This window comes from Acanthaster planci, linkage group LG15 (assembly GCF_054643075.1).
Source record: "Acanthaster planci isolate LZ-2023a linkage group LG15, COTS_SCS, whole genome shotgun sequence".
NCBI classification, from domain to species: domain Eukaryota; kingdom Metazoa; phylum Echinodermata; class Asteroidea; order Valvatida; family Acanthasteridae; genus Acanthaster; species Acanthaster planci.
Window position 1 is genome coordinate 1749442 of NC_141791.1, and position 26400 is coordinate 1775841.

Here is a 26400-nt window from a genome sequence, read left to right on the forward strand (position 1 = left end):
AGGGCGCTCAATCAATTTTTCTGCTGGTTTAACATTTCCATTTCACAACACGTCGCAAGGGAGTGTAGTTTCTTCTATTCGGGATTCCCCGTCAGCGACAATGAACTTGAAATTGTTACGGCATGTGTAACAGCAACTATTGAAGTCTGTACATACATTTGACTCCTCTTGGGCTGAGGCTTAGTAGTAGGTATTCAAATTAAAAAATGAAAAAAGTTAGCCTCTGGCTTGATCATGTTCCATCTCTGCCACTGATGTATGTAACCTCCAATGGGGGTGGAGCAAAAAGCTGCCCCTCCCACACTCACAAAGAGTTTTTGATAAAATCTGTGATACAGTATGGCTATTGTGTATATTCATTTAAGATTCTTTTAACACTTTTGTGTTTTCAACAAAAAATAAATTTTACTTATTCCATTATTTTAACTTCTAAAATAATCTAGGCTGTGTAGGAAGGTTAGGCCTCACCAAAAAAGATGCTTAAGTAAAATTGTGAAAAAGGTTAGGCCTATAAACTATTTTAAATTTGAATAAAACTTAATTAAAGGGCCAAGGTGATGAAATGACATTTTGACACCCTTTGATAAATTTCCAATTTGCAGATTGGAAGATATGTCTCTTCCAAGGCTAACAGGCTCAATTCGTGCCTTCTCGGATGTGACAGCAGAGGTTACAGACAGCTCAAGCCTCGGCAATGTCAGCTTGCAGAAGAAGCAGTCCCTGAGGTCGGAGCGACAGGCCAGGCAAGGCCTGACGTGGACCAAGCTAAATCATGAGGTAGCAGTCCATAAAAATGCAAACAATACCCAAAACAAGATAGTTGAGTGAGCATTTGAATCAAGACTTCAAATGTGGGTCGCAGAAACTCACTTTTGAAATGGAGACATTTCAAAGCAATTTGCAAGCCAGAAAGCCTGATTATGTTTTGACTCATTTACTCAACCTCAGATACAAGGTTTGTACTGTCTCATTTCCAGATCCAAACGCACTGTGGCCATCACAAGGCTGAAGTATCCAGCAAACTCCACGAGTTGATTCATGTCACACGAGAAATGGGTGAGCTTTGGGCTACAGATGTGGGTAGGGTTAGGGTTCTGATCATGTCTGCCCAGTGCCCACCTGCCTGTTTACCCATCATTCTGTGGATCAACTCCAATAAAACTATATTCTTTTTTTAACCTCTGGATCAAGCCAGAAACCTCAAGTTACAGCGTCGTGACTGATTGTGTAGGAGACTACAGAAAGTGAAATGTAGGATGGACAACCCTAGAGAAATTGAGAGAAGTTTTCTTCAACAAGCAGGCACAGATGGCCCAATGAATAGTTTGTTAAGCTGGAATTGGAACAGGCAACAGCAGAGAAGACAGATCGAGCAAGCGTCGCCCCACAGAGTTATTCCACTATCGCCTTATTGCATTGTTGAAATCCTTATCCTTTTTCCTTTCTCTCCTCATCTTCACTTTATCCTCCCTCCTCCCGAAAGTCGGAAGTGATGCCCCTATGGCCCTCGTCGAGTCCACTGCCGTCCTTCTCTTCACCAAGCTCAAGGACGGCGAGGAGCTGACCCACCGCCGAACCGCCGAGCTCCATGCGGCCATCGGCCCCTTCCCATCCACCACAGGAGTCCAGGCCCACAAGGCCATCCGTTCTCTGGTGGGCCTGCTTCCCCTGGGTGCGGGGGAGGACCTGGACAGGTTGATGGCAGGGGAAGAGTCTGAGATGGAGGAATTTGGACAAAAGATCTCATTCTCCTTCACCCCAAGGAACTTGGATGTGGGAGACGACAGGTTAGAAATTGAGCCATGAAATTGAGCCCAGTGTAGCTGAAGGTTATGGTTCTCTATACATTTTATTGATCCTCAAATCCTCATCCTCATAATGACAGTATCTTAGTGCATTTGGTCTTTCTGTCTGTCTACAATGCAGCGTTTGATCACATTTCTGTTTAAGGCTGCTTTGTACTTTCACTATTCAAACATAGATTTTTTCATTGTTGGACAGTTCGGAATCGGAAGAGGAAACAGAAGAACCGATCCTGAAATTTGGTTACAGTGCTGCTGTAGCAGCCCGTCCGAGTGGCAAGCATCAAGAAACCAATGCCAACAAGAAGTCCATGAATCTGGGATGGCTGAGGAAGCAGATCGAGGACCAGTTTGGGCGGGGTGGCACCCCATTGGGGATGAGCATCGACTCGCTGGTTGCAAAGCTTCTCGGCGATCTGACGTCAGGAAAGAGCAATGATGAACTTCAGAATGAGGTCGGTGAGAAATCCAGACATTTCTTAGGCTGCAAACCGCCAGCTCATGTGCTCATTTTGCTACCTGGCATGTCTAGCCTTGACCTATGAAAGGGCTGCGTAGCACCGTGATCAGAATACTGACAAGAATATAATATATAACCAGTGCTCTGAAATATGTGATTGCCGAGTGTTTGGTAACTGAGTACCTTTTTCCGGCAAGCAAATTCATTTCACAACTTGCCCTGAAGAAGGTACTCATTTACCGAATGCTTGGCAATCACATAATTCAGAGCACTGGTTATCTATTATATTCTTGTCAATGTCTAGCCTTGAGCTTGTTTCATCAAGCTGCTTAGAAAATACTACTCGACAAATACACGGAGCTTTCCGGAAATGTTTCGGAGCAAAAACTATCAAAGAACGAGTCAATGAATAACTGAATGTAAATTGCATGACATTTTGGTCCGTAACCTGTTTTATGCCAAGCAAAATATTTACTCCAAGCAGCTGATTGGAACATGTTACGCACAGATTAAAATGATGCCACTTTTTTCCTCCTAATTTTGCAGTTGTTTGACTTGTTGGGGTTTGATTGTTTTGAGCTGATTGAAAGACTACTGACGAACCGTTCACAACTAGTGCAAGCAGCCAGCCGCAACCAAATGTCACAGATTATCGCAGGTAATGAACTTTCTGACAGTCCATAGTCAAATGCATTTCTCAACTGACCAATTCCATGACAGAAATCATTTCAAAAAGTGTACAGTGTTAATCATCTTGTTTTTCTGATTTCTTTTCAGAGGGCAAGAAAGAACGTCAGGCCAGGAATGTTTACGGAAGTCAGGTGATCATTCAGGTAATGGGGAAATATCCAAATCATTCTGAAAACTGTTTTTGCAGCTTCGCCTTACTAAATGCTGCAAAATTTGGTGCTAGATTTTGACACATTTAGTACTGTCGGTGGCCAATAAAATTAATAAAACGAAACACCTGACCAAATTTGTTGTTTTGTTTCTTCTTTCATGTTTTTCTCTTTTCAACAAAATGATAACAGTACAACGAACAATTATCCGAACTTTCTACCATCTGGAAAAAAATTCACGGACTGCCGGGAATATTGCAGTTTCGTTTTCTCTTTTTTTTCACGTTTCCAGTCAGAGCAAGAGAAGGAGCTGAACAAACAGCTAAGGAAGGAAGAGAAGAGAATAGCCAGACAGGAGGCTAGGGGAAACAGTGCCCCAGGGAAGGGGATCAGCAATGAACCTTTCTTTGACCCACAGTACCTCAGGATGCAGAGGTAAATGTTGGAAGTGGAATCTTTTTCAAAGCGTTGTCCAGGACTATTTGTGGTAAAAAATATTGAAACAAATAGCAAACTGAAATCAAGCAAGGCAATCTACAAGATGAGCATACTTAAAAAGCAAGCTAGCTTACTAATTATTGATGGCTCCACAAGCTAGGGTCTCAACTAAGAATCCTGTAACTTTAATTAAAGTTCTGCAAACAGGTTGATAGTCCAATTAGTCGACAATTTTTGTTTTGAAATCTCAGGGAGCGTGCATTAATGAACGCCAGCGTGGCGCCTATACTAACCAAGCGGACGTCGGGTGCCCCAAAGGCTGCCTATCCCAATGTATATGACGCCCTGGCCGAAGCCCAGAAAACATCAGCATTTGCAGGAGCAGCGAAGGTATGTTCTCACATTAGAATCTACCCAGATGGACAAACAAACCACACAGAGACAAATACAGCCGAGTAATTTTTATTCTCAAAAGCGATGACAACAATTGTGACCAATGTTGCAATGTTTGGCCTTTTCTGGAAACTTTGATCAAGGCCTGCAGAGTTTTGGATGGGACTTACTCCTTTTTATTTGTCAAATATTCTGATGTACTGGACTATTTGTGGTCAAACTAAATAGCAAAGCTTACAAAAATACAGTTTGATGTGTTTCTGTCAGTCCTTTTTTCCCAAAACTCTAAAAATGCATAAAGTCAAAGAAGCTTTTGTGAACAAGTTTTTATCTTACAACCTTGACTGCCTTTTGTACAGTTTAGCAGTAATGTTGTCATTATTTGAGTTTCGGTCTTTAAAACCTTCCCTTGCAAGTCCCCAAACTGTTTGTGAATCAACCAATAGATACGTCTCTTTTATGCCTCAAATAAAGGTGATGTTACCCGAAGGATTTGAGCGGAAGAACATCAAGATGTATGAGGAAGTGACAATACCACCGTCCCAAGCTGCCCCAACCTCTGTGGGACAGCACCGCGTGGCCATCTCAGACCTGGACGAAGTGAGTTCGTAGCAGTCTGCCGGTGTCAAACAGCGCTCTAGTTTAAATGGTGGTCGAGAACTGTAGTCTCCAGTTTTGTGTTCAGGATAAATATTGTAGAATGCCCTCCACCAAAAGACATGAATAACATTGGAAGGGTGCAGTTGCCTCTGAAATCAAGACCATGTGAAAGGGAAGAGATGGTAGGGGTGATGCGGGGTGCTACGGGGTGATGCAGGATGATGCGGGGTGATGCAGGATGATGCGGGTTAATGCTGGGTGATGCAGAGTGATGCGGAGTGATGCTGGGTGATGCGGAGTGATGCAGGATGATGCGGGGTGATGCAGGATGATGCGGGGTGATGCAGGATGATGCGGGGTGATGCAGGATGATGCGGGGTGATGCAGGATGATGCGGGGTGATGCAGGATGATGCGGGGTGATGCAGGGTGGTGCAGGGTGATGCAGTGTCCTGCAAGTTTCTTGCTGATCGTGTATCTAGGTGCCCGTAGCTCACTGACAATAATGCATTTCAATGGGTTTGTCCAAGGTGTTCCACTGACCATGTGTGTGATTGGAGCTTGCCCTGTTTTCCCTCCATCCTTACACTGACTTCTGTCTTTGTCACCATCCAAGATTGGTCAGACCGCCTTCCGTGAGACGCACCGTCTCAACTGCATCCAGTCCGTGGTCTTTGACACAGCCTACCACAGCAACGACAACCTCTTGATTTGTGCGCCCACCGGGGCAGGAAAGACCAACATAGCCATGCTGACTATCTTGCATGAACTAAAGCAGCACCTCGACCAGGGAGTCATCAAGAAGGATGAGTTTAAGGTGGGGAACCAGACCCGGCTTACAGCTCCAGACGGGCAGACAGACCTTGTTTGAGAGTCTTGCATCCTTTGCTTTTATATGTCATCGGTACAAGAAAAACGCCTAATTTTTTAGTTCGTAGTTACGGAAAAACTGAGTGATTTCTGAAGAAAGACCTTGCTGAGGATTTGTCTTGAAAGTCTAATTCACATTTTTTGTCTTCATAAGTTACAGTCTTCCTATTTGGAATTGTGTTGTCAAGTGACAGAAAATATCAGTTGGTTTCAACGTCAGTGTTATTCCAGTGCATCTTCTATCCAGGATGATTGAAATTTATCCTCTCTGACTGGTTTTTTGTTTTGCTTGTTGCTTGGTCAGATCATCTACGTAGCCCCAATGAAAGCCCTGGCAGCAGAAATGGTCAGGAACTTTGGGGGTCGGCTGGCCCCCCTTGGTATCGCTGTGAAGGAGCTGACAGGCGACATGCAGCTCACAAAGTCAGAGATTGCCAAAACACAGGTAATCGGTCAAGTCGCAGTCCGTAACTATGACCTCAACTCAAAGTCACCAGCACATCGCTGTAGTGACTGGCACACAAATTCTGTTGCAGAGCATATTTGTATGTTTGTTTATAAATTGCAACGAAAGAAAAATTTGCATATCTGCGTAAGGAAACCCACCTTTTTAGTGCTTATTTTTGCTTTTTATTCTGCAAAACTGATTTACCATAGAGACTCTTGCTAGTGTGCTAATAACCTGCCACGATGCAGTTTCCTATTGTGCTGAGTATTTGAAATGTTGCCATGACAATGCATTCAACAGCAAATAGTTTGATCAAGTTTGCTGTGTGACCTCTTGCGGGAGTTAAGCTGACTTGCCTTCTGTATTCTCTGACCTCAATTTGAGGCTTTCATTTTTCTTGATATCGTCGTTGGCAAACCCCTCTAGATGCTTGTAACGACACCAGAGAAGTGGGACGTGGTGACCAGGAAGAGCACTGGAGACATTGCCCTGACGCAGCTGGTGAAGCTTCTGATTATTGACGAGGTGCACCTGCTTCATGAGGACAGAGGCGCTGTCATTGAAAGCCTGGTGGCTCGGACACTGAGACAGGTATGGAAGGAGGGGTCTGGTTATGAGTTAGCAGATTGCTAACTTCAAAATTGACTTGAGTTCTGTGGAGCGGTCAAAGCTGTTGGCATTTCAGGGTTAAATATGTTAGGCCTCTCAACAGCCTAGGGGCCACTGTCATAGGGCTGGTTAGCTTAGAAATTTAGTTAGCTCAGCGAAAACTGTCTACCATCTGAAAATTTCTGATGTGTGTGTTGCTTGTGACTGGTACCCTGCCAGTTTTAACTTTGCATGAGAATTTGCTGATCCAGATATCCGTTTTGATCGTTTTGCCCAAGGTCGAGTCTTCACAAAGCATGATCCGTATCGTTGGCCTGTCTGCCACCTTACCCAACTACATCGACGTGTCACGTTTCCTGAACGTCAACCCCTATGTAGGCCTCTTCTTTTTTGATGGACGGTTCCGCCCTGTGCCCTTGGGCCAGACGTTCATTGGCATCAAGGCCACGAACGTCTTCCAGCAAAGACAAGACATGGACTATGTATGCTATGAGAAAGCTCGAGAGATGATCAACGAAGGTCACCAGGTGGGTTGTCCCATTGTACATGTAATTTGCCCCCCCCAACCTTTATAAAAATAACATTATCCACACTTCTTAGAAAATTCACCTTGACTGAGCCAATTTCACTGTGTTCAGTTACATTAGTAATTGTTTTCTTTAAGATTCTGAATGAATTACAAGTGAGATCAGTAAACAAATGTTTCATTTGTTACAAATTTTTTAACTATCATCTAACTGTTTGTAAGCAATAGTGATGGCAGAGTTTAGAATATTTGCATGTGACAGCTGTTGACCAATCAAATTACATTAGTTAATTAGTCCAAGATTTCAGCCACAGCTAGAATGCAGGAGGTTGTGGAACACTTGACGAAGCTCCCTGTTCCGCCAGTAATAGATAACAACGTTGAGCCACCCGTTGCTTAAGAAGATGGTGTACACGATGGTCGTGATTCCAGACCCCGGTTGAACCCCAATCAGTCTGAGCAGGTGTAACACGAGACCTGGCATCCAGCAGAGACACAGGGTAGTGGTGATGATGAACACCGTTGTAGCAGACTTGGTGCTGATTGGCTGCTGGGGGCTCCGCCCCTCCTGAACGTTTCCGATTTGATTGTGGGCAGCGATACGTCGGGCATGGTGCCGAGCAACTCGAAGAATGTACAAGTATAGCACCAAGATCAGCGGGAGTGTGACCGTAACAGTGAAAGCTGTCACATACTCGAAAATGTGGGGCACGTCATATTCACAGAGACCAGTCTGCTCTGAAATTGCTGACGTTGAGCATATTCCAAACAAAATTACGTTCACAACACAAAAGGTTATCCAGGCAGAGGTCACAATGACCCTTGACCTTTGCAGTGTCATCAGACTGCGATATCGCAGCGGACAGACGATTGCGATGAAGCGGTCGACAGTCAAGAGAAGTAACGAGCAGATGCTCATCATGTAAAACGTGGGTGCCGCGATTCCCGAAAGATACGCACATGCAAAATCCCCCAGCACCCACCCGTGAGCAGCAGTCTGCGTCAGGTTCATCGTGCCATTCAGAATCCCTACAAAGAGATCTGAAACAGTCAGTGAGGCCAGGTATGTGTAGTTGGTTTCTTGCGCCCTGCTGGCACGACGAAGCACAAGAAGGCCCAAGAGATTCAAGACCGCCAACAAGACGATGGTCAGAGCCTGGAGAATCAGGGTAAAAATCAGGAATGGATGGTGCCCCCTGAGAGCTGACTCCTCCTCACTGATGAATTCAGGCCTGTCTGCAGTAGTCATACTTGTAGAGTTCAGTCACAGCGGCAAAGTTCAAACTCCTGGTGAAAACATCTTGTCCAGTTTTCTTTTCTGTTTTTTGACAGGTGCTTGAATGCTGTACTATGTTCATATACTCAAATTCAGTCGTTAATTGTAAATTGTAACTAACAATCACAGTGCACTCGCATGAGAGAACCTCATTTTCCATATTCTAGGTTTTTAGTTTGTTACTGACTGCTCTCTGCTCTTTGGGTTAAGCGTGTCGTGATTCTTAGTTTTTTCTTTCACGCCACAATTGTTAAAGCTATTGGCTCAATTTCCACAGTGAGATAATGTAGTCTGACAGCTCCCTCTGGAGTCTTGTTTGTCTTTGCAAGCCTCTCTCTCAGCGTAGATGTAATGCTCACTACTCGCTGCATCCTTTTTAGGAGATTGTGGCAACGGATATTCTCCCTTGCAATTTCTGAGTCCCAGTCCACGTTAAAACAGAAGAAGAAAAGCTTCATCAAGTGGAGCGTGCCAGATTTCAACTCAGGAAATTACACGACGCTTTGATGAGACAGTGAAGTTTGTTTAAGCGCCATCTCTCGGTTGGTGGATTAGTTTCCCATCTGTCAATTAATGTATGTCATTTTTAATGAGCTTTTTGCTCACTTTACCCGAGCACGTCAATTTGCCTGATGTAATTTTCTGCTCTATATTATTGTTGGACTCAGATTCGACTGCCAAAATTTCTTTATTAGATCTAAACAGATTAATCAGTGCCAATTCTCTCCTTCATATTAATTAGATTCAGGACTTGACATGCAGCCAGAATCTACAGTATTTCCAAAAGAAAGCACCCTGTTGACAATGCCCTGTGTCAAAGATATGAACTTGTCTTCATTTTAAATTAAAAGCAGGGTATTAACGTAGCCGGAAATTTTCACAACCCTTGAAAAAAAAAACGATCGAGCCATTGATTGCGATTTTACTCAAGGCATGGCACTTACATACAATCATGTCTTGATACACACTAGTCTATCTGTTTGTCTCCAGTTTATCACAGCTCACTTCACACAAAATAAAGTCCAAGACAGACCAGAATGTCTTTATTTCTTTTCCTGTTGTTCCCCTTTCTGTTTTCCGCTGACTCCGGTGTGTTTTTTTTCACCTCTAAACCCCACCTTGAGGGATGCTAAACTTGAGAGTAGTCTGCAAGAAATAGCCCTTGAGAAACAGTCATCAAGGTGAGGTATGCCTCGTTGATTTCAGGTATACTGATGTAGCCAAAGAAGACTCAATAGATTCCACATTCCTTGCAGGAGGACAGTCCAAGCACCCCTGGGCTACCCTCTTTAAAGATGGTTAAATAAATAAATAAATGCACAAAAAAGGTCATTGTCTGACTCCCATGTTGTTCTTTTGGCTTGCTGTTGACTGCTGGTGTGATGTGGTGACTTCCTCCACATTGGAAACCATCAAAGATGCTGGCTTGATTTCTACAGTGATAAGGAACTGAAGGCACTCCCTAACAGGTGCTTTTTACGTATGAGCTGATCTCTCTCATCCTGCCTATATTTGTGCTACTCAGAGGATGACTTCTGGAGATTCTCCCACACAATTTCTGCGAGTTCCGACCTACGTTAAAAGGAAATGTTTTGTTTAGGGGAGCTTGCCTTTTGTCATGTACATGGACAGGAAAGTAAACATTTCCATAGCAGCTATCAAGGAGTTGCATCTCACAGTTGTTAATGAATCACTTTCACATCCGTCATTTAATGCGTGCTGTCTGCGACAAGATTTTGATACATTTTTGCAGCACATTCCTAGCCTGATTTAATTTTTACTTTTTAGGTCTGTTTGACTCAGACCCAACCTAGATGCTGTGATGCATGAATGGCAATTTTGAATGGCTAAGTGTATGAGTCAATAGTGAATCAATGAAGTCAAAAAGTCAAATGCTGTGGACTCATTTAATCTAAGCTATTATATTTGTAAACCCAGAAAAAACTTTTGCACAGTACGTTAAGAGCACATGCAATTTTTCATTAAATTTTGCAAGGTCATGGTGTTTGTACACGCTCGCAATGCCACCGTCACCACAGCGCAGTCACTCCGCGACATCGCCAAGGCACAGGGAGACAGTCTGATGTTCCGGCCGGACCAGACTTCGGCTTTTGGAAGTGCGGAAAAGCAGGTTGGTGCAGAAAGAGCCATTCTGTAAATCGTTGAGAAAGGTGGCTTACAAATTATTGTGATAAAAATGTACTTTGAGTAAAAACTGGTCTAGGTACAGAGCACCCTATTGTTAAACCTGGTCTGGAACTTTTATTTTTGGGGAACAAAACGTTATTCTGTGGCTTTGCCTCAAGTAAGTGCGTGTCTTCAAAAGAAAATTTTTGAATCTGTTACCTCCAGCTTCCAGAATTCTGCATATATTTACACCCCTTTTACTGTTGTTTTCTTTATCCATTATATCCTGTGTTGAAATTTTGCAGTTTTTGCCTCTCCAAGCAAATACCTTTCCTGTCATCCTATCACTCAATTTTTTGCTTACCTCAAGAGTTTAACATCCTACTCTTTTGGCCTCAGTCATTTTTACCATTTTTTGGTTTCTTTTTCGTGATCTCACTTCCTCCAGGTTTCCAAATCTCGCAACAAGCAGCTGAGAGAGCTGTTCCCTGACGGCTTCTCCATCCATCATGCTGGCATGCTGAGGCAGGACCGTACCCTGGTGGAGAGGTGCTTCCGAGAGGGTCACATCAGGGTGCTGGTGTGCACGGCTACGCTAGCCTGGGGTGTCAACCTGCCGGCTCATGCCGTCATTATCAAGGTATGAGGTGCAGGGGGCATTGCAAGCAGATTTAAAGTGGCGTTGGGGAAGCTTCCAGGGAGTTTGGCCCCTAATAAATAGCAAAAATGCAAGAATCAAACCATTGTGTGATTTCTCCAGATTTCCCAGATTTCAGGAATTTTGTACCCCCTTCCAATTTTTAAAGCTTCAAACTTGCAGGTTTTTCTACATTTTTACACTTTATTAAAAGAATAAGATATTGCAAATAAGCAAAAATTTGATATAATACCTGAAGTAGTGGTGACAGTTAGACTGGTACCACCCTCCTAGCACCACTCTCACACTGTTTTATGTCATATGAGCAGGGCACCCAACTGTATGATGCCAACAAGGGTGCGTTCCGAGACCTAGGCATCCTGGACGTCATGCAGATCTTCGGCCGGGCCGGCCGGCCGCAGTATGATGACCACGGGGAGGGCATCATTATCACCAGCCATGACAAGCTGACCCACTACCTGTCGCTGATGACCAGACAGAACCCCATTGAGAGCCAGTTCATTGAGAGCCTGGAGGACAATCTCAATGCGGAGGTGAGTATGATAAATACCGAGGCTTCCCGCAATTTTGTTGGGGTGGGGGGGAGAATAGGAGAGGGGATATGGGACCTGAAGGATATTGCCTTCCACTATTAAGGTGTACTCTTTGGAATGATATCAATGCCGAAATAAAGATTTTGAGATTAATGCCAAGTCCGCTGCAACTTATCTGAAAGAAGTTAGTTTAAATGCTGATCTCAGTAAAGCATTAACCAGAAGTACCTTTGCTGTTGATGGCGTTTTTGGAGAAGTTCCTGAATTTTGGTCATTGTTCTAAAGTTCCTTCTTCCCCCTCCAAATTCTAGTCTTGAACTGTTACTTCCATAAGTGTGCTAATTATGCAAAGCCATCAATGTTAAAAGTTGGGGATGGCAATTGATCATTTTGCATTTACAGGTTCAAATACCTGTAAATGCAAAGTAATTTAGATTTTTTAGATCGTTAGAGCAGAAAGGATCGACTGGCATTGACTTCTTGTTTGGTTTCCAGATTGCTCTCGGCACCGTCAGCAATGTGGAGGAGGCCGTGCGATGGCTGAGCTACACCTACCTCTATGTCAGGATGCATCTGAACCCACTAGCCTATGGCATCAACTACAAGAGCAAGGAGGTTGGAGTTACCATGGAAACCAGATACCATCGATATTGGACTAACACACTGAACAAACTAGACCCATTTAATAACTTGATACGTTCAGAATTTGTTGAAAGATAAACACATGCTTAAAAAAGGGATCGCATTGAAGAAAATTTTAAATACCCTCTTTCAGCCAATCTTATTGCACATTATTTTGATTGAAATTCTGGGACAGGGTGAGATCCTATGTACTGTAATGTCCTGCACAGCTCATCAATAACTAAACAAATCTACCTGTACACTGACTGTGCTGTCATGCTGAGAATATTTGATAAAGAATTATGGTAGTTTATTTCACTTAGAGAAACGTACTAGTTGACGAGGGATGGACTGGCGTAGTTGGCTATCCAGGGCTAACCTACTGAGAGTGTCACTTCACTGGTAACCCATAGTCTACATATGGCAATATATGACAGGGAGCCAGGAACAAACGGTTTCTTATGATGTTGTAAGGCATGTATGATTAAACCCATTTGCTGATTTTTGAATCAAATATTTTCTGCCATCAGAATGACCCTAATCTTGAGATCTACCGCAAGGAGCTTATTGTCAAGGCCGGCCGGGCACTGGACAAGGCCCAAATGATCCGTTTCAACCAGGCTGCGGGTGACTTCCACTCCACAGACCTGGGCCGCATTGCCAGCCATTTCTACATCAAGTACGCCACCATCGAGACCTTCAATCAACACCTGAAACCGCTGATGACGGAATCAGGCGTCTTCAGCATGGTCTCTCAGGCACAGGAATTCCAACAGATTAAGGTCAGCTTCCATGAATTTTTCTTCCTAGACAGATTTCTTTCATGCTTGGATGAGGAATAATCTTGAATGGAACACTTTTTTTCTCTAGCCCGATAAGCCCAATCCCCCTGCTCACATTTGTGCCGTGCTCTGCGAATAATGGGTTGTAAGTCACCAATTTTAAATTACAAGCCTTTTACTGAATCTTACGCTCTGGAAATCAACTGAAGTGCTGAACGCTTTTCAACCTCACAATATCCATTTTGATCAGGATGCCGAAATGAGTGATACATCCACAGAAAGCTTGGTTTAGTCTGTCAAATTCAATTCAATGTTATGCCTCACTTCTACGGAGCGGGTCACATTTGGTGATGAACCTGAAGTGCGCCTTCAATGGTTCATGTGCAGAGCCATTAAGAAACAGGCTAAACTTTCAAACGTATTTACAGACACAAACAAAATATCTGGGGAAACTGTCCAATGTCACTGTTACTTCACTTTGTTTGGAAAAAAATTGACCTAAAAGGAACTTCAAACCATCACTGTCCTGGCTAGCTCTAAGTCAGCAGTCTCCCACTTGAAGTGGACACATCTGAGATTGTTTGTAAGAATTCATGTATCATCTCTGGTTGTCAAACGGCTGATCTCAGGTTCGTGAGGATGAAATCAAGGAGCTGGAATCCCACCATTCAGATGGGAGTTGCTGTATGCCCGCAGTGGGAGGGGTTGAGAACGCCCACGGTAAGGTCAACATCCTCCTGCAGACCTACATCTCGCGAGGATTTGTGGATAGCTTCTCCCTAGTGTCGGATCTGGCCTACGTGGCCCAGGTAAGACATGGCTCGCAGTGCAGGGCCATTTAGCCAGTTGCAAGAACATATGAAGATAGCCCTGTGTCAAAAGTTGTGGCTAGGGCTGAAAATAATGCGTGCATTTATGGAAGCCACTGGCTACAGGCTGCTTACCACTTTCCAGAGAAACTGTGTTTACCTGTAGCATCATCAGCAAGTTGAGGGAGACACAGCCTTAGCCACATTGTGACTCTGCAGAGATCTGTTGCAGACTGAAGTCCAATTTTTCATAGCGGTCAGTATCCGCGATGTGTTTGTAATTGGCTTTTGCTGTTAAATATATCTTGATGTGGAACACAGCCTGTTTGTGTGTATCTGAGTATTTAAATTATATTCAAGCATTGTCAGAGGTCATATGGTCAAAGTTCAATGATCTTGGAAAACTTTGAGCGTGCATGCAGTGTCAATAACACCACATTAGTGAAAGGCAAAAACATAGTGTTAACATGATGTGAAACTCATCCAGCTTTTGTACAACACCGGAACAGAATTCAGCCCGCATCATTCGAGCCCTCTTTGAGATCACGCTGCGCAAGGGCTGGCCCCTGATGGCCTCTCAGCTCTTGACCCTGTCCAAGATGGTGGACCGCCGCCTCTGGTCCTTTGAGAGTCCCCTGCGTCAGTTCCCTCAGCTGTCTCAAGAGGTTCAACGCAAGCTCGAGAACCGCAAGCTGACCATCGACAAGCTGCGGGAGATGCGTGCCTCCGAGATTGGTGAGAGATTTACTGACCTATTTTTGTGGCTTTGTCAGGAAATTCAAAGCTGCAGTCGTGACATGTATCACACTCGCATCGGCCAAGAGCAATTTTCATGTACCCTGATTACAATTAAAAAAATTTCATCCAAATTTTGTTCTTGTCTTCCTTCTGTTTTTTCTGAAAGGTCACCTCATCCATCATGTGGCCATGGGCGACAAGGTCAAGCAATGCGTCAACCAGCTGCCTTGCATTGAGCTTGAGGCCACCATTCAGCCAATCACACGCACCATCCTGCGTGTCCGACTGACCATCACCCCGGCCTTCCGGTGGAGTGACCGTGTCCACGGCACGGCCTCAGAGTCCTGGTGGATCTGGGTGGAGGACCCTGACAACAATCACATCTACCACTCGGAGTACTTCCTTCTCCATAAGAAACAGGTGTCTCTCAAAATGGCTGACATTTTCTCATATATGTTTACCACCATTGTTACATACTCCCCACTTCAAAAATCATTCCGCCGCCGGTGCCTAAACTTGGAAACAGAAGTTTAGTATCACTTACGAAGGATACATATTTTGCTCTGAAGTTCCACCCGAATAAGGCTTGTGCATGTTTTAGCAAACTGTTGGACAAGACTGAGCGCAGTACTGTGAACATACATCGTTATGACAGCGAAATCTGTACATGTACTCGACAGTCAAACTCAACCCCATGCTAATTAGTTTTCAGGAAACTTTACATTGGATGGCTTCCCGTTGGTTTCTCCACTACCCAGGTTTTGTCCCGAGAGCCTCAAGGTCTAGTGTTCACCATCCCAATCTTTGAGCCTTTGCCCAGCCAGTATTACATCAAGGCCATGTCGGATCGCTGGCTGGGATCCGAGACCATCTTTCCCATCTCCTTCCAGCATCTCATCCTGCCAGAGAGACACCCGCCTCACACATGTAAGATGAAGACTAAAAATCAGACTACGACTCGGCGTCTTGCTGAGCTGAAGATTGGGTTTACGGACCTAGAGCACACCTCTAACCCTTACCCTAACCCTGCCTTGAATTGTAGTTCAGGACATGAACACAGTTTTTGATGAACATGCGTAGGTCAAATTCTGCACAGGAGGCTTACTGTGAGAACAAGTCAAGTTGAATTTGAAAATAATTGTAATTTTTTCAATTTCCGTCTTGAATTCCAGCTCTTCTTGATCTAATACCGTTGCCCATCACTGCGCTAGGCAGGCCAGAATACGAGACCCTTTACAGTTTTACCCACTTCAACCCTATTCAGGTAAGCTACACTTTATCATCACAGCAAGTTTGTTTCTGGTTTTACTTGTGGCTCTGGTTTTCTCTGAGCATTTTGATTTTGTTTCATTATTTTGATGCTGCTGTCCTTCATTTTTCCAGACCCAGATATTCCATACTCTGTATCACACAAACCAAAATGTCCTTCTTGGAGCTCCAACTGGCTCAGGCAAGACCATAGCGGCTGAAATTGCCATGTTTAGAGTCTTCAATGAACAGCCAGGCATGAAGGTAACTGACATGAATGGTTGAAAATGATGTGAAATACTGCAGCATTCTACTAAATGATGGAGAATGGTACAAAATTATATAAAATGGTAAAAAATGAAACATAATGACACAGAATGACACAGAGTGGCACAGAATGATACAGAGTAGCACAGAATGATACAGAATGACACAGAATGGCACAGAATGACACAGAATGATACAGAGTGGCACAGAATGAAACAGAGTGGCACAGAATGATACAGAGTAGCACAGAATGATACAGAGTGGCACAGAATGATACAGAATGGCACAGAATGACACAGAGTGGCACAGAATGATACAGAGTGGCACAGAATGATACAGAATGGCACAGAATGACACAGAGTGGCACAGAATGACACAGAGTAGCACAGAATGATACAGAATGGCACAGAATGATACAGAGGGGCACAGAATGACACAAAACTGCACAGAATGATACAGAGTGGCACAGAATGACACAGAGTGGCACAGAATGCTACAGACTGACACACAATGATACACAATGACTTAGAATGGCACAGAATGATACAGAGTGGCACAGAATGACACAGATTGGCACAGAATGATACAGAGTGGCACAGAGTGGCACACAATGATACAGAATGGCACAGAGTGGCACACAATGATACAGAATGGCACAGAGTGGCACACAATGATACAGAATGGCACAGAGTGGCACACAATGATACAGAATGGCACGGAATGATACAGAGTGGTACAGAATGGCACGGAATGATACAGAGTGGCACAGAATGGCACAGAGTGGCACACAATGATACAGAGTGGCACAGAATGACACGGAATGACAGAATGATACAGAGTGGCACAGAATGATACAGATTGGCACAGAGTGGCACAGAATGATACAGAATGATACAGAATGACACAGAAGGACACAGAATGACACAGAAGGACACAGAATGACACAGAATGGCACAGAATGACACAGAGTGGCACAGAATGATACAGAATGATACAGAGTGGCACAGGATGATACAGATTGGCACAGAGTGGTGTAGAATAATACAGAATCAATGCAGAATGATTCAGGATGATATTTGATTCAAAATGATGAGGTGTACTCATCAATAAAGAATGGCACTATTTGACGAATCCATTCTTTTTCTCTGATAGGTGGTCTACATTGCTCCATTGAAGGCTCTTGTCAGAGAGAGAATTGATGACTGGAAGGTTCGACTTCAGCAGAAATTGGGCAAGAAGTAATATTCTATTGCACTTTAATGTTTTACTTCTCATCATGAAAAAAGGAGGAGTCTGTTTAAAGTGTAAAGTTTGGATGAAATTAATGTTCCAGTGATGTCAGACTAGAATTTGATCTTAATTTGTATTTGCAGGGAATTTGAAATCAAGTTTAAATTTGGTCTAACTGACAGAGCCTGTAAAATTAAAACTGTTGCTTCACAAAAATATTTGAAAGTCAGGTCATAAGTAGTATGTGTCACACCATGTTTTGGCTGCTAATCAGTCGTGCTAAATAAAATGGGTCTTTGCTTAACCCTAACCCTCCTGAATCCTTCACCTGTTGGAGGATTGAGGAGGGTTAGGGTTAACGGAGGGTTAGGAAAGTTGAAATGGCTGACGATCTGCACTTTTCCACATTACAGTGTCATTGAACTGACAGGAGACGTGATGCCAGACATCAAGGCCATCGGCGGTGCAGATGTAATCGTCACCACCCCGGAGAAATGGGATGGTGTCAGTCGGAGCTGGCAGACCAGAAAATATGTCAAGGCCGTGTCGTTATTGGTGATTGACGAGATCCACTTGTTGGGTAAGTTACTTTGTAGGGGGAGGTGCCTTTTATATCCTAGGACTGGCGACTCAAACCTGTAACACTGCTGGAATTTCTGCGTCATTTAGCAGCAAACCTTCATTTGTTGCAATACTGTCAGATTTACAGTCTTTCATTTCACTCGTCCACTGCCCACTTTGGCTCATTTCCCCAGGGGATGAGCGTGGTCCTGTCCTAGAGGTCATCGTCTCCAGGACCAACTTCATCTCGTCTCACACAGAGAAACCCCTACGAGTAATCGGCTTGTCCACAGCGCTTGCTAATGCTAGAGACCTGGCAGACTGGCTGGGAATCAAACAGGTTTGTAATTGTCCAATTCTGAGTAAGGCAGTTCTGTATACTGTATTTCAATATTTCATATATTTACTTGATTACTGAATGTTCAGTACTTTTTAGTTTTTTAACAATCAGAAATGAGTTGCAGTGGAATACAAAAGAAGGCAACACTTTTGATAATTGTCAGATATTTAAATATTTGAACTTCAGCCAGAGAATGTGATAAATTCGTCGTGGAAAGCAGCTATCATTTATAATTTTTCTTGTATTAAATCCACGCACAGTAGACTTGCTGTTTCAAAAAGTGATGAATAATTTTAATTATTTGAATAATTTCAATTGTTTTCCTCTATGATAAACAGAACGGCCTCTTCAACTTCCGTCCGTCAGTGCGTCCTGTGCCACTAGAGGTCCACATTCAGGGCTTTCCGGGGAAACATTACTGCCCACGGATGGCCACCATGAATAAGCCCACATTCCAAGGTGTGCTATACGAGACCACTCATTGGGGAGGGGGGAGTGTTGAGCAATATCGACATTGTCTTAGCTTTGGCAAATCTAGGAGTATCAGTTCAGAGTGAGTCCTTTACTGTGGTATACTGCAGATGAGGTGATTATTGTCAAGCTGTCTTGGTCAACCAGCTGTATGAGAAGAAAAGAAGCATTGCTGCCTGTCGTTTATCTTGACTTAAAGATTATTGCTAAGCCTGTACGAAGTAATGCAGAAATAATGTTTAAGGTTTGGCCCACAAAAACTTAGCAGTCGGTTGTGTCGAGTCCAAAACTGCAGCAGTTATTTTTCATCTTCCTGTGCAGCAATACGAACCCACTCTCCTACCAAGCCTACTCTGATCTTCGTCTCTTCAAGACGACAGACCCGACTGACAGCTCTTGACCTGATCGCATTCCTTGCTGCAGAGGACAACCCCAAGCAGTGGCTTCACATCGAAGAAGCGGAGGTGAAGCTCATTATTATTCATCATCTAATACATATTCACGTACCTTGTGCTCATGTCATTGGTCAGTTTTTTAAGTTTCAGGGAAATAAAAATAGCAAAAATCAGCTGTCCACCTGTGACGAAATTTTGTGATTCTCACAAGTACAGAGGTTTCTTCTTTACATATGCAAGACGCGGTAAAGTAGAATGGTATTCAAGTTGCCGAATTAGCAGAAATCTTGCCAAGACTGTCCAGGTTCCACCTCACACGGTCGATGTATCAGATAACCCGCCCAGAAATTGGATCAGCCCTGAAAAATCAGGTTACCAGCCAAATAACAAACATTGTATCGTGCATTCAAGTGGTTCTCAACTGATTCAATTACACCGAATTTTGCCGAGCAGGATTTTCTGTTTAGTGGCGTCTCGTTTGTGTGATGCGTGACCTTATCACCCTCTTCCTTGCTGTTTAGATTGAGAACATCATCAGTGGCATCAAGGACACCAACCTCAAGTTGTGTCTAGCCTTCGGTATAGGTATGCACCACGCTGGCCTCCACGAGAGAGATCGTAGGACTGTGGAGGAGCTCTTTGTCAACCAGAAGATACAGGTATGGTGGTCTTTATATTTGCTCCTTGATTTTGACAAGTTGTATAAACCTGAGTCCTTTCTGCTTGTATTGTCGTCAAATTGACTTATCTTCCTAGCCCAAACCTCCTTTGTCTTGTGCAGGTTTTGATAGCCACCAGCACCCTGGCTTGGGGAGTCAACTTTCCCGCCCATCTTGTGGTGATCAAGGGGACAGAGTTCTTTGATGGCAAAACCAAGCGATACGTCGACTTCCCCATCACAGGTGTGTCTCCCTTTTGCCGTGGTCAAAGTTCATTCGAATCGCTCATGATGGGACTTGAGACTAAACAAGTTATGAGTGACTCTTGATGACTTACAATGAAACCAGATTCAACGCCGGGATTTACTAACAGTTCAGTTGTTCCCCAGATGTTCTGCAGATGATGGGCAGAGCTGGGCGACCCCAGTTTGACGACCAAGGCACGGCCGTCATCTTCGTCCAGGACATCAAGAAGCACTTCTACAAGAAGTTCCTGTACGAGCCATTCCCCGTCGAGTCCAAGTAGGTGGATTCACTGGTACCTGACTAATTGATGAACTCCCAGAGTTTGACAGTGGTTTTAAAAACGTTGCCACTCCGAGAACGAACTGCATTTCCGTGTTATAGCTTCATGATTTTCTTTATCAGGCACCTCAAATCATTTACTTCCAAGCCACTGTTTTGAATCTGCTCATTTGCTTCCAAAATCAGATCCTTATAAGTGGCCAGGTGATATAAGATCTAGGCTTGATAAATGCTTAGATTAAACAAGTACACAATCAAGGATGTTCTTGGATTCGCTCCTTGAGGTCATTTCTCTGTTTTAGTTTGCTAGACGTGCTGGCTGAGCATCTCAACGCAGAGATTGTCGCCGGTACCATCTCCTCCAAGCAAGACGCCATGGACTACATCACCTGGACATATTTCTTCCGAAGGCTTGTCATGAATCCCAGGTAGCGGTACCTTCCAGGATAGAACTTGCAGTTACTTAGGTATCAAGCCTTATCATGTGACTTGATCGTGAAGAGAAATGAACTCTTAGCCACAGACGAAGAGAGTTTTGGAAACCTGGACACAAAATGGTATCCTTATTTAATAGCACATGCAGCCTGTCTGTGCACTGCTGTAATGTGAAGCCATTTTGTGTCCGGATATGTTGCCGGCTATTTTTGGCTCTACTGGGTCAACTTGCTGTTTTAGAATACTCTGTTGGATCTCAGTTATTTTTGCCGGATGGCATAAAGATATACTAAAACGTCTTTTTTTGAAGTTACTACAAGTTGGAGGAGACGGACCACACCAGCATCAACAAGTACCTCTCCTTCCTTGTGGAGAGATCTCTGCTGGAACTGGAGAACTGTTACTGCCTGGCTATCGGCGAGGTGAGCGGCCAGTAAACCCCGGCAGTGGTTTTCAGTATGTTTAACTAACAAACATGATGTTGTGGTGCTGTGATCGGTTTCAAAGGAGCTGTATAAACAGAACTGTGGAAGCTTTTTTACAAACCTCTGACAGTTGTCGTGTACTTTCTAAAACTTTTTCACGCCTGTTCCGAAAATATGTGCAGATTTTCTCAACACAGCTCGGACAATCTTTGAAATGTCCCAGCATGTTTAAACAACAGGCCCTCCTCATCCATATTTTCAAAATGTCAGGGGAAATCTGTGTCGTTATTTTTGTCCTTCTTCCCAGGATAACCGTAGCATCGAGCCCCTGACCCTGGGTCGTATCTGCTCTTTCTACTACCTGCATCACCAGTCAGTCCGCATGTTCAGAGATACTCTTGGGCCTGACACCAGTTTGATTGACCTCATCACAATTCTCTCTGTGAGTTGTTCAAATAAAGGCGTTATCCTCTTGAATTCCAAGAATTGCTCCACGACAAACCTTCCCTTTTGGTGAATGTAGCCTTCCTTCTCAATCCTTGTTTGAATCCTGTTTGTAAGTGTGACGTCACTTCAGTTTAAACCATGTCCACTGCACATGCACAGCACATAGAGTTATATGCATTGATCGCCGTTTACATGGAACCGGAAGTTAACGTGCAACTTCAGCAATCGTCCAATGGGAGCCTGCAAATTGTGTTGCGTCCGTGTGTATAATGAAGTCACTTACAAACCGGATAGAGTTGAACATATATTCTCATGCACATGCAACAAACACCATGTTTTGTCTTGTACCGTTTCTGACATGGTTTTATCAACTAAAGCCTATCTTTATTCAGGATTCCTTCAGGACATTTTCTGAGTCTCCAAGAAGAAGTTTAAAGTTTAGTGGAAATGTCATCGAAGAGACAATAACGCAACTGATTTTTTTTTAGGACGCCCATGAGTATGAGATGCTTCCTGTCAGACACAATGAAGACGGAATCAACAGGTCAGAATCTACTGAATCTACTGATTCTATTCTCATTATTTTCAAATTCAAAATGTGAGATTTATCTTCCTTCTGCCATTCACTCTCCGTCGATAAATCCCACTTTTCCTTGTTTTTCTGCAGTGACCTGGCTAAGAAGCTCCCATTAGAGGTCAACCCTCACTCCTTCGACAGCCCTCACACCAAGACACACCTCCTGCTGCAGGCCCACTATGAGAGGCAACCCTTACCCTCCAGCGACTATGCCACGGATCTGAAATCAGTGCTGGACCAGTCCATACGAATCATGCAAGTACGTGCCAAGATGGCACTGGAGCTGTACGCAGTCAGTGAAAAATGGTAACACTGTGTGTGTTGGGTGTTACTGTTAACCCCTTAATTACTGGTAAATGGCGACAGCCGTGGCTTTGTGTGAGGATTAGTGCATACCACACATACATTCTATTCATCATGCAGCTGCTGGTTCAATGTGGGCCTGCTGCTGGACACGGCTTTACATACTGGGCATACCGCAGCCCAGCAGTCGCGGTCAAAAGAATCCTGGCGTTGAGGTCGGGGTTAAGACTTGACTGTTAAAATCGAAATGTACCTGATTCACATACTTTTCTTGTTTATAGGTTTCATGTTTTGAATCTTTATGGATAAATAGTGATGTTTCACTGGACATTCCCGATAGCCCCCTTAATGGCGACTGTCACAAAACAGTAGCTATGTACAATAGTGGTCACACTACTCACCACCATTACTGGGGGCCACTGCAGATGACCAGTGATAGCATTATTGTGATTACGGGATTTGTGTGTGTGTCATTAGCAGCTGCGTCTGTGATTAGTAGTTCATTATCTTGAAGGGCATTGTTTTTGTTTAAAGTTCAATGGATTTCTTTGTTGTGTATGCAGGCAATGATTGATGTTTCAGCTGATCAGGGCTGGCTGGCCACAGCCCTGCGAATCATGAACCTGGTGCAGATGACGCTGCAAGGACGTTGGCTGCATGACAGCGCTTTGCTAACCCTGCCGCACGTAGAGCACAACATCCTTCACTGTTTCAAGTAAGCAATAAAAATTCGGACGTCTTACGCACTGTCAGCTTGTATGATTGCAGCAAGTGAGATGCACGAGTGTATATCTTTAAGTCTAGATATTGTCACACATAGACTCTTGATATTCACCGTGTCAATATGGCAGATTTGTGCACATTTAGTTGAAAACTGGTCATGCACACTGTGCACCATTGGCTCCCGTTAACTAATAAGTACAGGTGATGTGCCCTCCTTGGCCCCACCACAATGTTTATGATCCTTGCTCAGAATCCATTTTTACTCTGAAAGTTGATTTGTGGTTTCTTGTTGCCTTATTTGACAGACCTCCTTCCAAAGGGAAGAGATCTGCCCCAATCCAAAGCTTGCCAGAGCTCCTTGCAGTGTGTCGAGGAAATAGATCTATCCTGCAGAAGATGTTGACCCCAGAAGTCTCCGATGGACACCTTGAAGATGTGAGTCTGTTGTTGGAAAGTGGTCTGCAGTGTTAACTAAAAACGTACAAGAGTTTACAGGTAATGTTTGAATGGATGGAAGATAAAAACTGGCAAATTCAATCTGCGTTGGCCAGTCTTGTATTTAGTCAGCACCACTTACTTGACACTTAGGGCTTGTGACAAAATGACTGATACGTATTACTGAGTCATGCAACATCGTAAAATATTGCACTCCCAAATTTGCAGTGTCTTGAAAAAAATTGATAGCAAGCTGTACGGGTCTGATATGTTACTGCCTTTTCAGTCTGCTGGTCTGTCAGGCTGTCTGTCTATAAGTCAGGCCACAGGTTTTTGTAGGGTTGTCTGTCCAAGACTCAGGCCACGGGTTTGTTGGGCTGTCTGCCTGCCTATCTTGCCTCTTCCTAAACACGCTGTATCACCCCCTCACAGATATGGAATGTTCTGCAGAGGCTGCCGGTGATTGAACCCAAGCTGAGCGTCCGTGGCTGGTGGGCCGACGGAGGAGAGGAGGAAGACAGGCTCCTACCAACCACGTACATCAGTAAGACCAGTCGGAACTGGGCCCTGATTAAAACTTCTCGAGAAGACCTGGAACAAAATTCACCTAGGACTACCTCCCTTATTCCCAAAATTATAAATCAGATTTAACAAATGGGAAAGGAATTCAGAAGATTGTTCAAGAAAAAATATAGTGTTGCAAACATAATTCATTTTTATCCACGGTATAAATTTGTCAAACTTATTTTTGCCATCAACCCCCCATAAGTCTTCTTTCCCTTCCTCCAGTCAGTCTCCAAACACTGCTTCTTTTCTGATCCTTTTTTACCTTGTCCATTTCTAAGCTGGCGTTCCAAAAGACAGCGACTACCTCCCCGTCCATGCCGACCAGGAATATGTGCTACAGGTTGACCTAAGGAGACTGTACAGACAACGTCAGGTAGGCTGGAGCAGAGGCTACACTGGTAGCTGGAGTGGAGTCTAAACTATAACCTTTTTCAAGGTTTGGTAATTTGGTAGTTTATTAACCAGACTACACCCTTACGGTACACAGTTTCTTTTTCTTCAAGGTTCTTTATCTTTTGTCTCCTTCACCTCAGCATGACACCAAGTGCCATGCCCCCCGCTTCCCCAAGTCCAAACACGAGGGTTGGTTCATCGTCCTGGGCGACCTTGAGAGCAAAGAGCTGCTGGCCTTGAAGCGGATCGGTTACGTCAGCTCACGCAATGTAGTACAGCTGGCTTTCTACACCCCAGAGACCGTAGGTAAGCTTTCAAGATGCAGGGCTCAGCTCTTGGACCATCTGTATGTTCAGCAAGAAGAAAGAGCTACATAACTGACTTTCTCGCTTGCACACTCGGAAGTAGGTTATCAGGGGTCTCCTTTTGAAACCTTTTTTTTTTGGCTTTGTCACAGGTCGTGTTATCTATGCTTTGTATATCATGAGTGACTGCTACTTGGGCATGGATCAACAATACAGTGTGTGCCTCGATGTACAAGAGGCTGACATCACTGCACAGTTCAACACTGAGGTGATGCTGGAAGACGGGGAACTAGACGAACTGGTGGAGCACTACCAAGAATGAATTCAAAGCTCTGGCGACTGTTCTACTTACTACCAACCACATTTACACAGTAGTAGTAGAAGACAAGGTGCAAGACCAGTTGATGCTTGGCTGTGCAGATCCAGTCTGTTTAGGACCACCAAATAACTGCTGGGTACCAGTTGTCTCATGGTTACTGTCAAAATGGCAGCTGAATACATTAAAGTGACAACAGTGTAATAAAGAACATGGTACCAACCAATGCTACGAAATGCAAATATGAAATAGATGCCATCTTTTCCATTTTTTTTCTTTCTGGAATTAATTCAAGATTTTTTTTTCTGTGTCTTTTTGGTTACTATTTGCTGCTTCCACCCGAACAAAAAATGCCAAAATGTGTTTATCTAACGGCTTTCTTGTCTATGTACAGAAAGTTTACTTTCAAAAGTAGAGTTATTCTCAAATTGTTCGCATTCAAGGGTTATATTAGTTGAATACCTGTTGTTGAAAATAATAAAGAGAAATTAGAGTTTTGAAAAATAAATGGATGAACCACTTTTGAGGGAGAAAAGGGGAATATTTGGTGAGTTAAGAAAAATATTTCAACCACAAAATGGGCTAAGTATACCTAGTTTTGGCAGTTTATTAGGGCTGTGCTGGATATCCGAATATTCGGTCAATAACCTAACATTCCAATATTATCTTCCGAATTTGAATATTTAAATGCAAAATTCACGAAAAGGGAGAATTTCTTTTGTTTTAAATGAGAAAAATTGCATGTTGGAGGCTTGTTTCAGGCAGATTCAACTGAAAAGCGACAGAAATCTTACAATGATTCAAAAAGTGAATTATTCATTGAAAAAAAATGAAAAGGAACAGAAATTTCCAACAGGGAAAGAAGTATGTTCATCTCTTAAATCTTGTTAGATCATGGCTGGAGATACCCTTAGACTTGAGAAGCTATTATATTGATTATAATGTAAAATTGAGTGCGTTATTGCAACTGATTTAGTATATGGTTTGTTTATCAAGAATCTGTCAGTTGGTATGACCGAATTTTCATATGTTCCATTGAATTGAAGGTCGAACGTTCGTATTGTAAATTATTCGAATTGACTCAGTCCTACAGTTTTTTAGATGTCAAAAGTTTTTTTTCCTTGTTCATCTGCAGAGCATCATATGGTGGAATAATGAGATCGGATATAAATCTCTGAATTCCTACAGAACTGATAATGATGGGAACAGTACGCAAATAAATATCAACTTAATAATGTTGAAATAATCAC

At 43.4% G+C, this 26400-nt stretch overlaps 1 protein-coding gene across 3 annotated transcripts; it reads left to right on the forward strand.

Annotated features, from left to right (window-relative positions):
* Nucleotides 1-30: 30 nt before the first annotated feature.
* On the forward strand, nt 31-26396 carry LOC110974482 (activating signal cointegrator 1 complex subunit 3-like). Of its 3 annotated transcripts, none has more exons than XM_022226153.2 (44): nt 31-190; nt 603-777; nt 978-1056; nt 1484-1787; nt 2002-2257; nt 2809-2920; nt 3040-3095; nt 3394-3536; nt 3791-3929; nt 4407-4532; nt 5148-5348; nt 5706-5846; nt 6276-6440; nt 6737-6985; nt 10257-10391; nt 10836-11027; nt 11354-11578; nt 12074-12193; nt 12730-12981; nt 13611-13790; nt 14300-14525; nt 14695-14948; nt 15287-15455; nt 15701-15792; nt 15912-16040; nt 17196-17281; nt 17687-17853; nt 18029-18174; nt 18513-18633; nt 18967-19109; nt 19562-19699; nt 19822-19942; nt 20089-20221; nt 20527-20652; nt 20970-21081; nt 21392-21526; nt 22020-22075; nt 22199-22367; nt 22975-23126; nt 23440-23569; nt 24002-24113; nt 24415-24509; nt 24670-24835; nt 24987-26396. In XM_022226153.2, the coding sequence occupies exons 2-44, from the start codon at nt 613-615 to the stop codon at nt 25154-25156; spliced, it is 6588 nt and encodes a 2195-aa protein (XP_022081845.2). In that variant the 5' UTR covers nt 31-190; nt 603-612; the 3' UTR covers nt 25157-26396. The 3 variants fall into 3 exon arrangements, with proteins under 3 accessions (XP_022081845.2, XP_022081843.2, XP_087002750.1); XM_022226151.2 differs by having other exon boundaries at nt 31-186; XM_087146624.1 differs by having other exon boundaries at nt 31-186; nt 611-777.
* The last annotated feature ends 4 nt before the right edge of the window (nt 26397-26400 follow it).

What these genes read in the sequence shown, in the direction of transcription:
- LOC110974482 (XM_022226153.2), top strand. Translation starts at nt 613, where the DNA reads ATGTCTCTTCCAAGGCTAACAGGCTCAATTCGTGCCTTCTCGGATGTG. An exon ending in TTGGAAGTGCGGAAAAGCAG is followed by an intron (nt 10,392 to 10,835) that starts GTTGGTGCAGAA and finishes CACTTCCTCCAG; the next exon opens with GTTTCCAAATCTCGCAACAA. An exon ending in CTACACCCCAGAGACCGTAG is followed by an intron (nt 24,836 to 24,986) that starts GTAAGCTTTCAA and finishes GCTTTGTCACAG; the next exon opens with GTCGTGTTATCTATGCTTTG.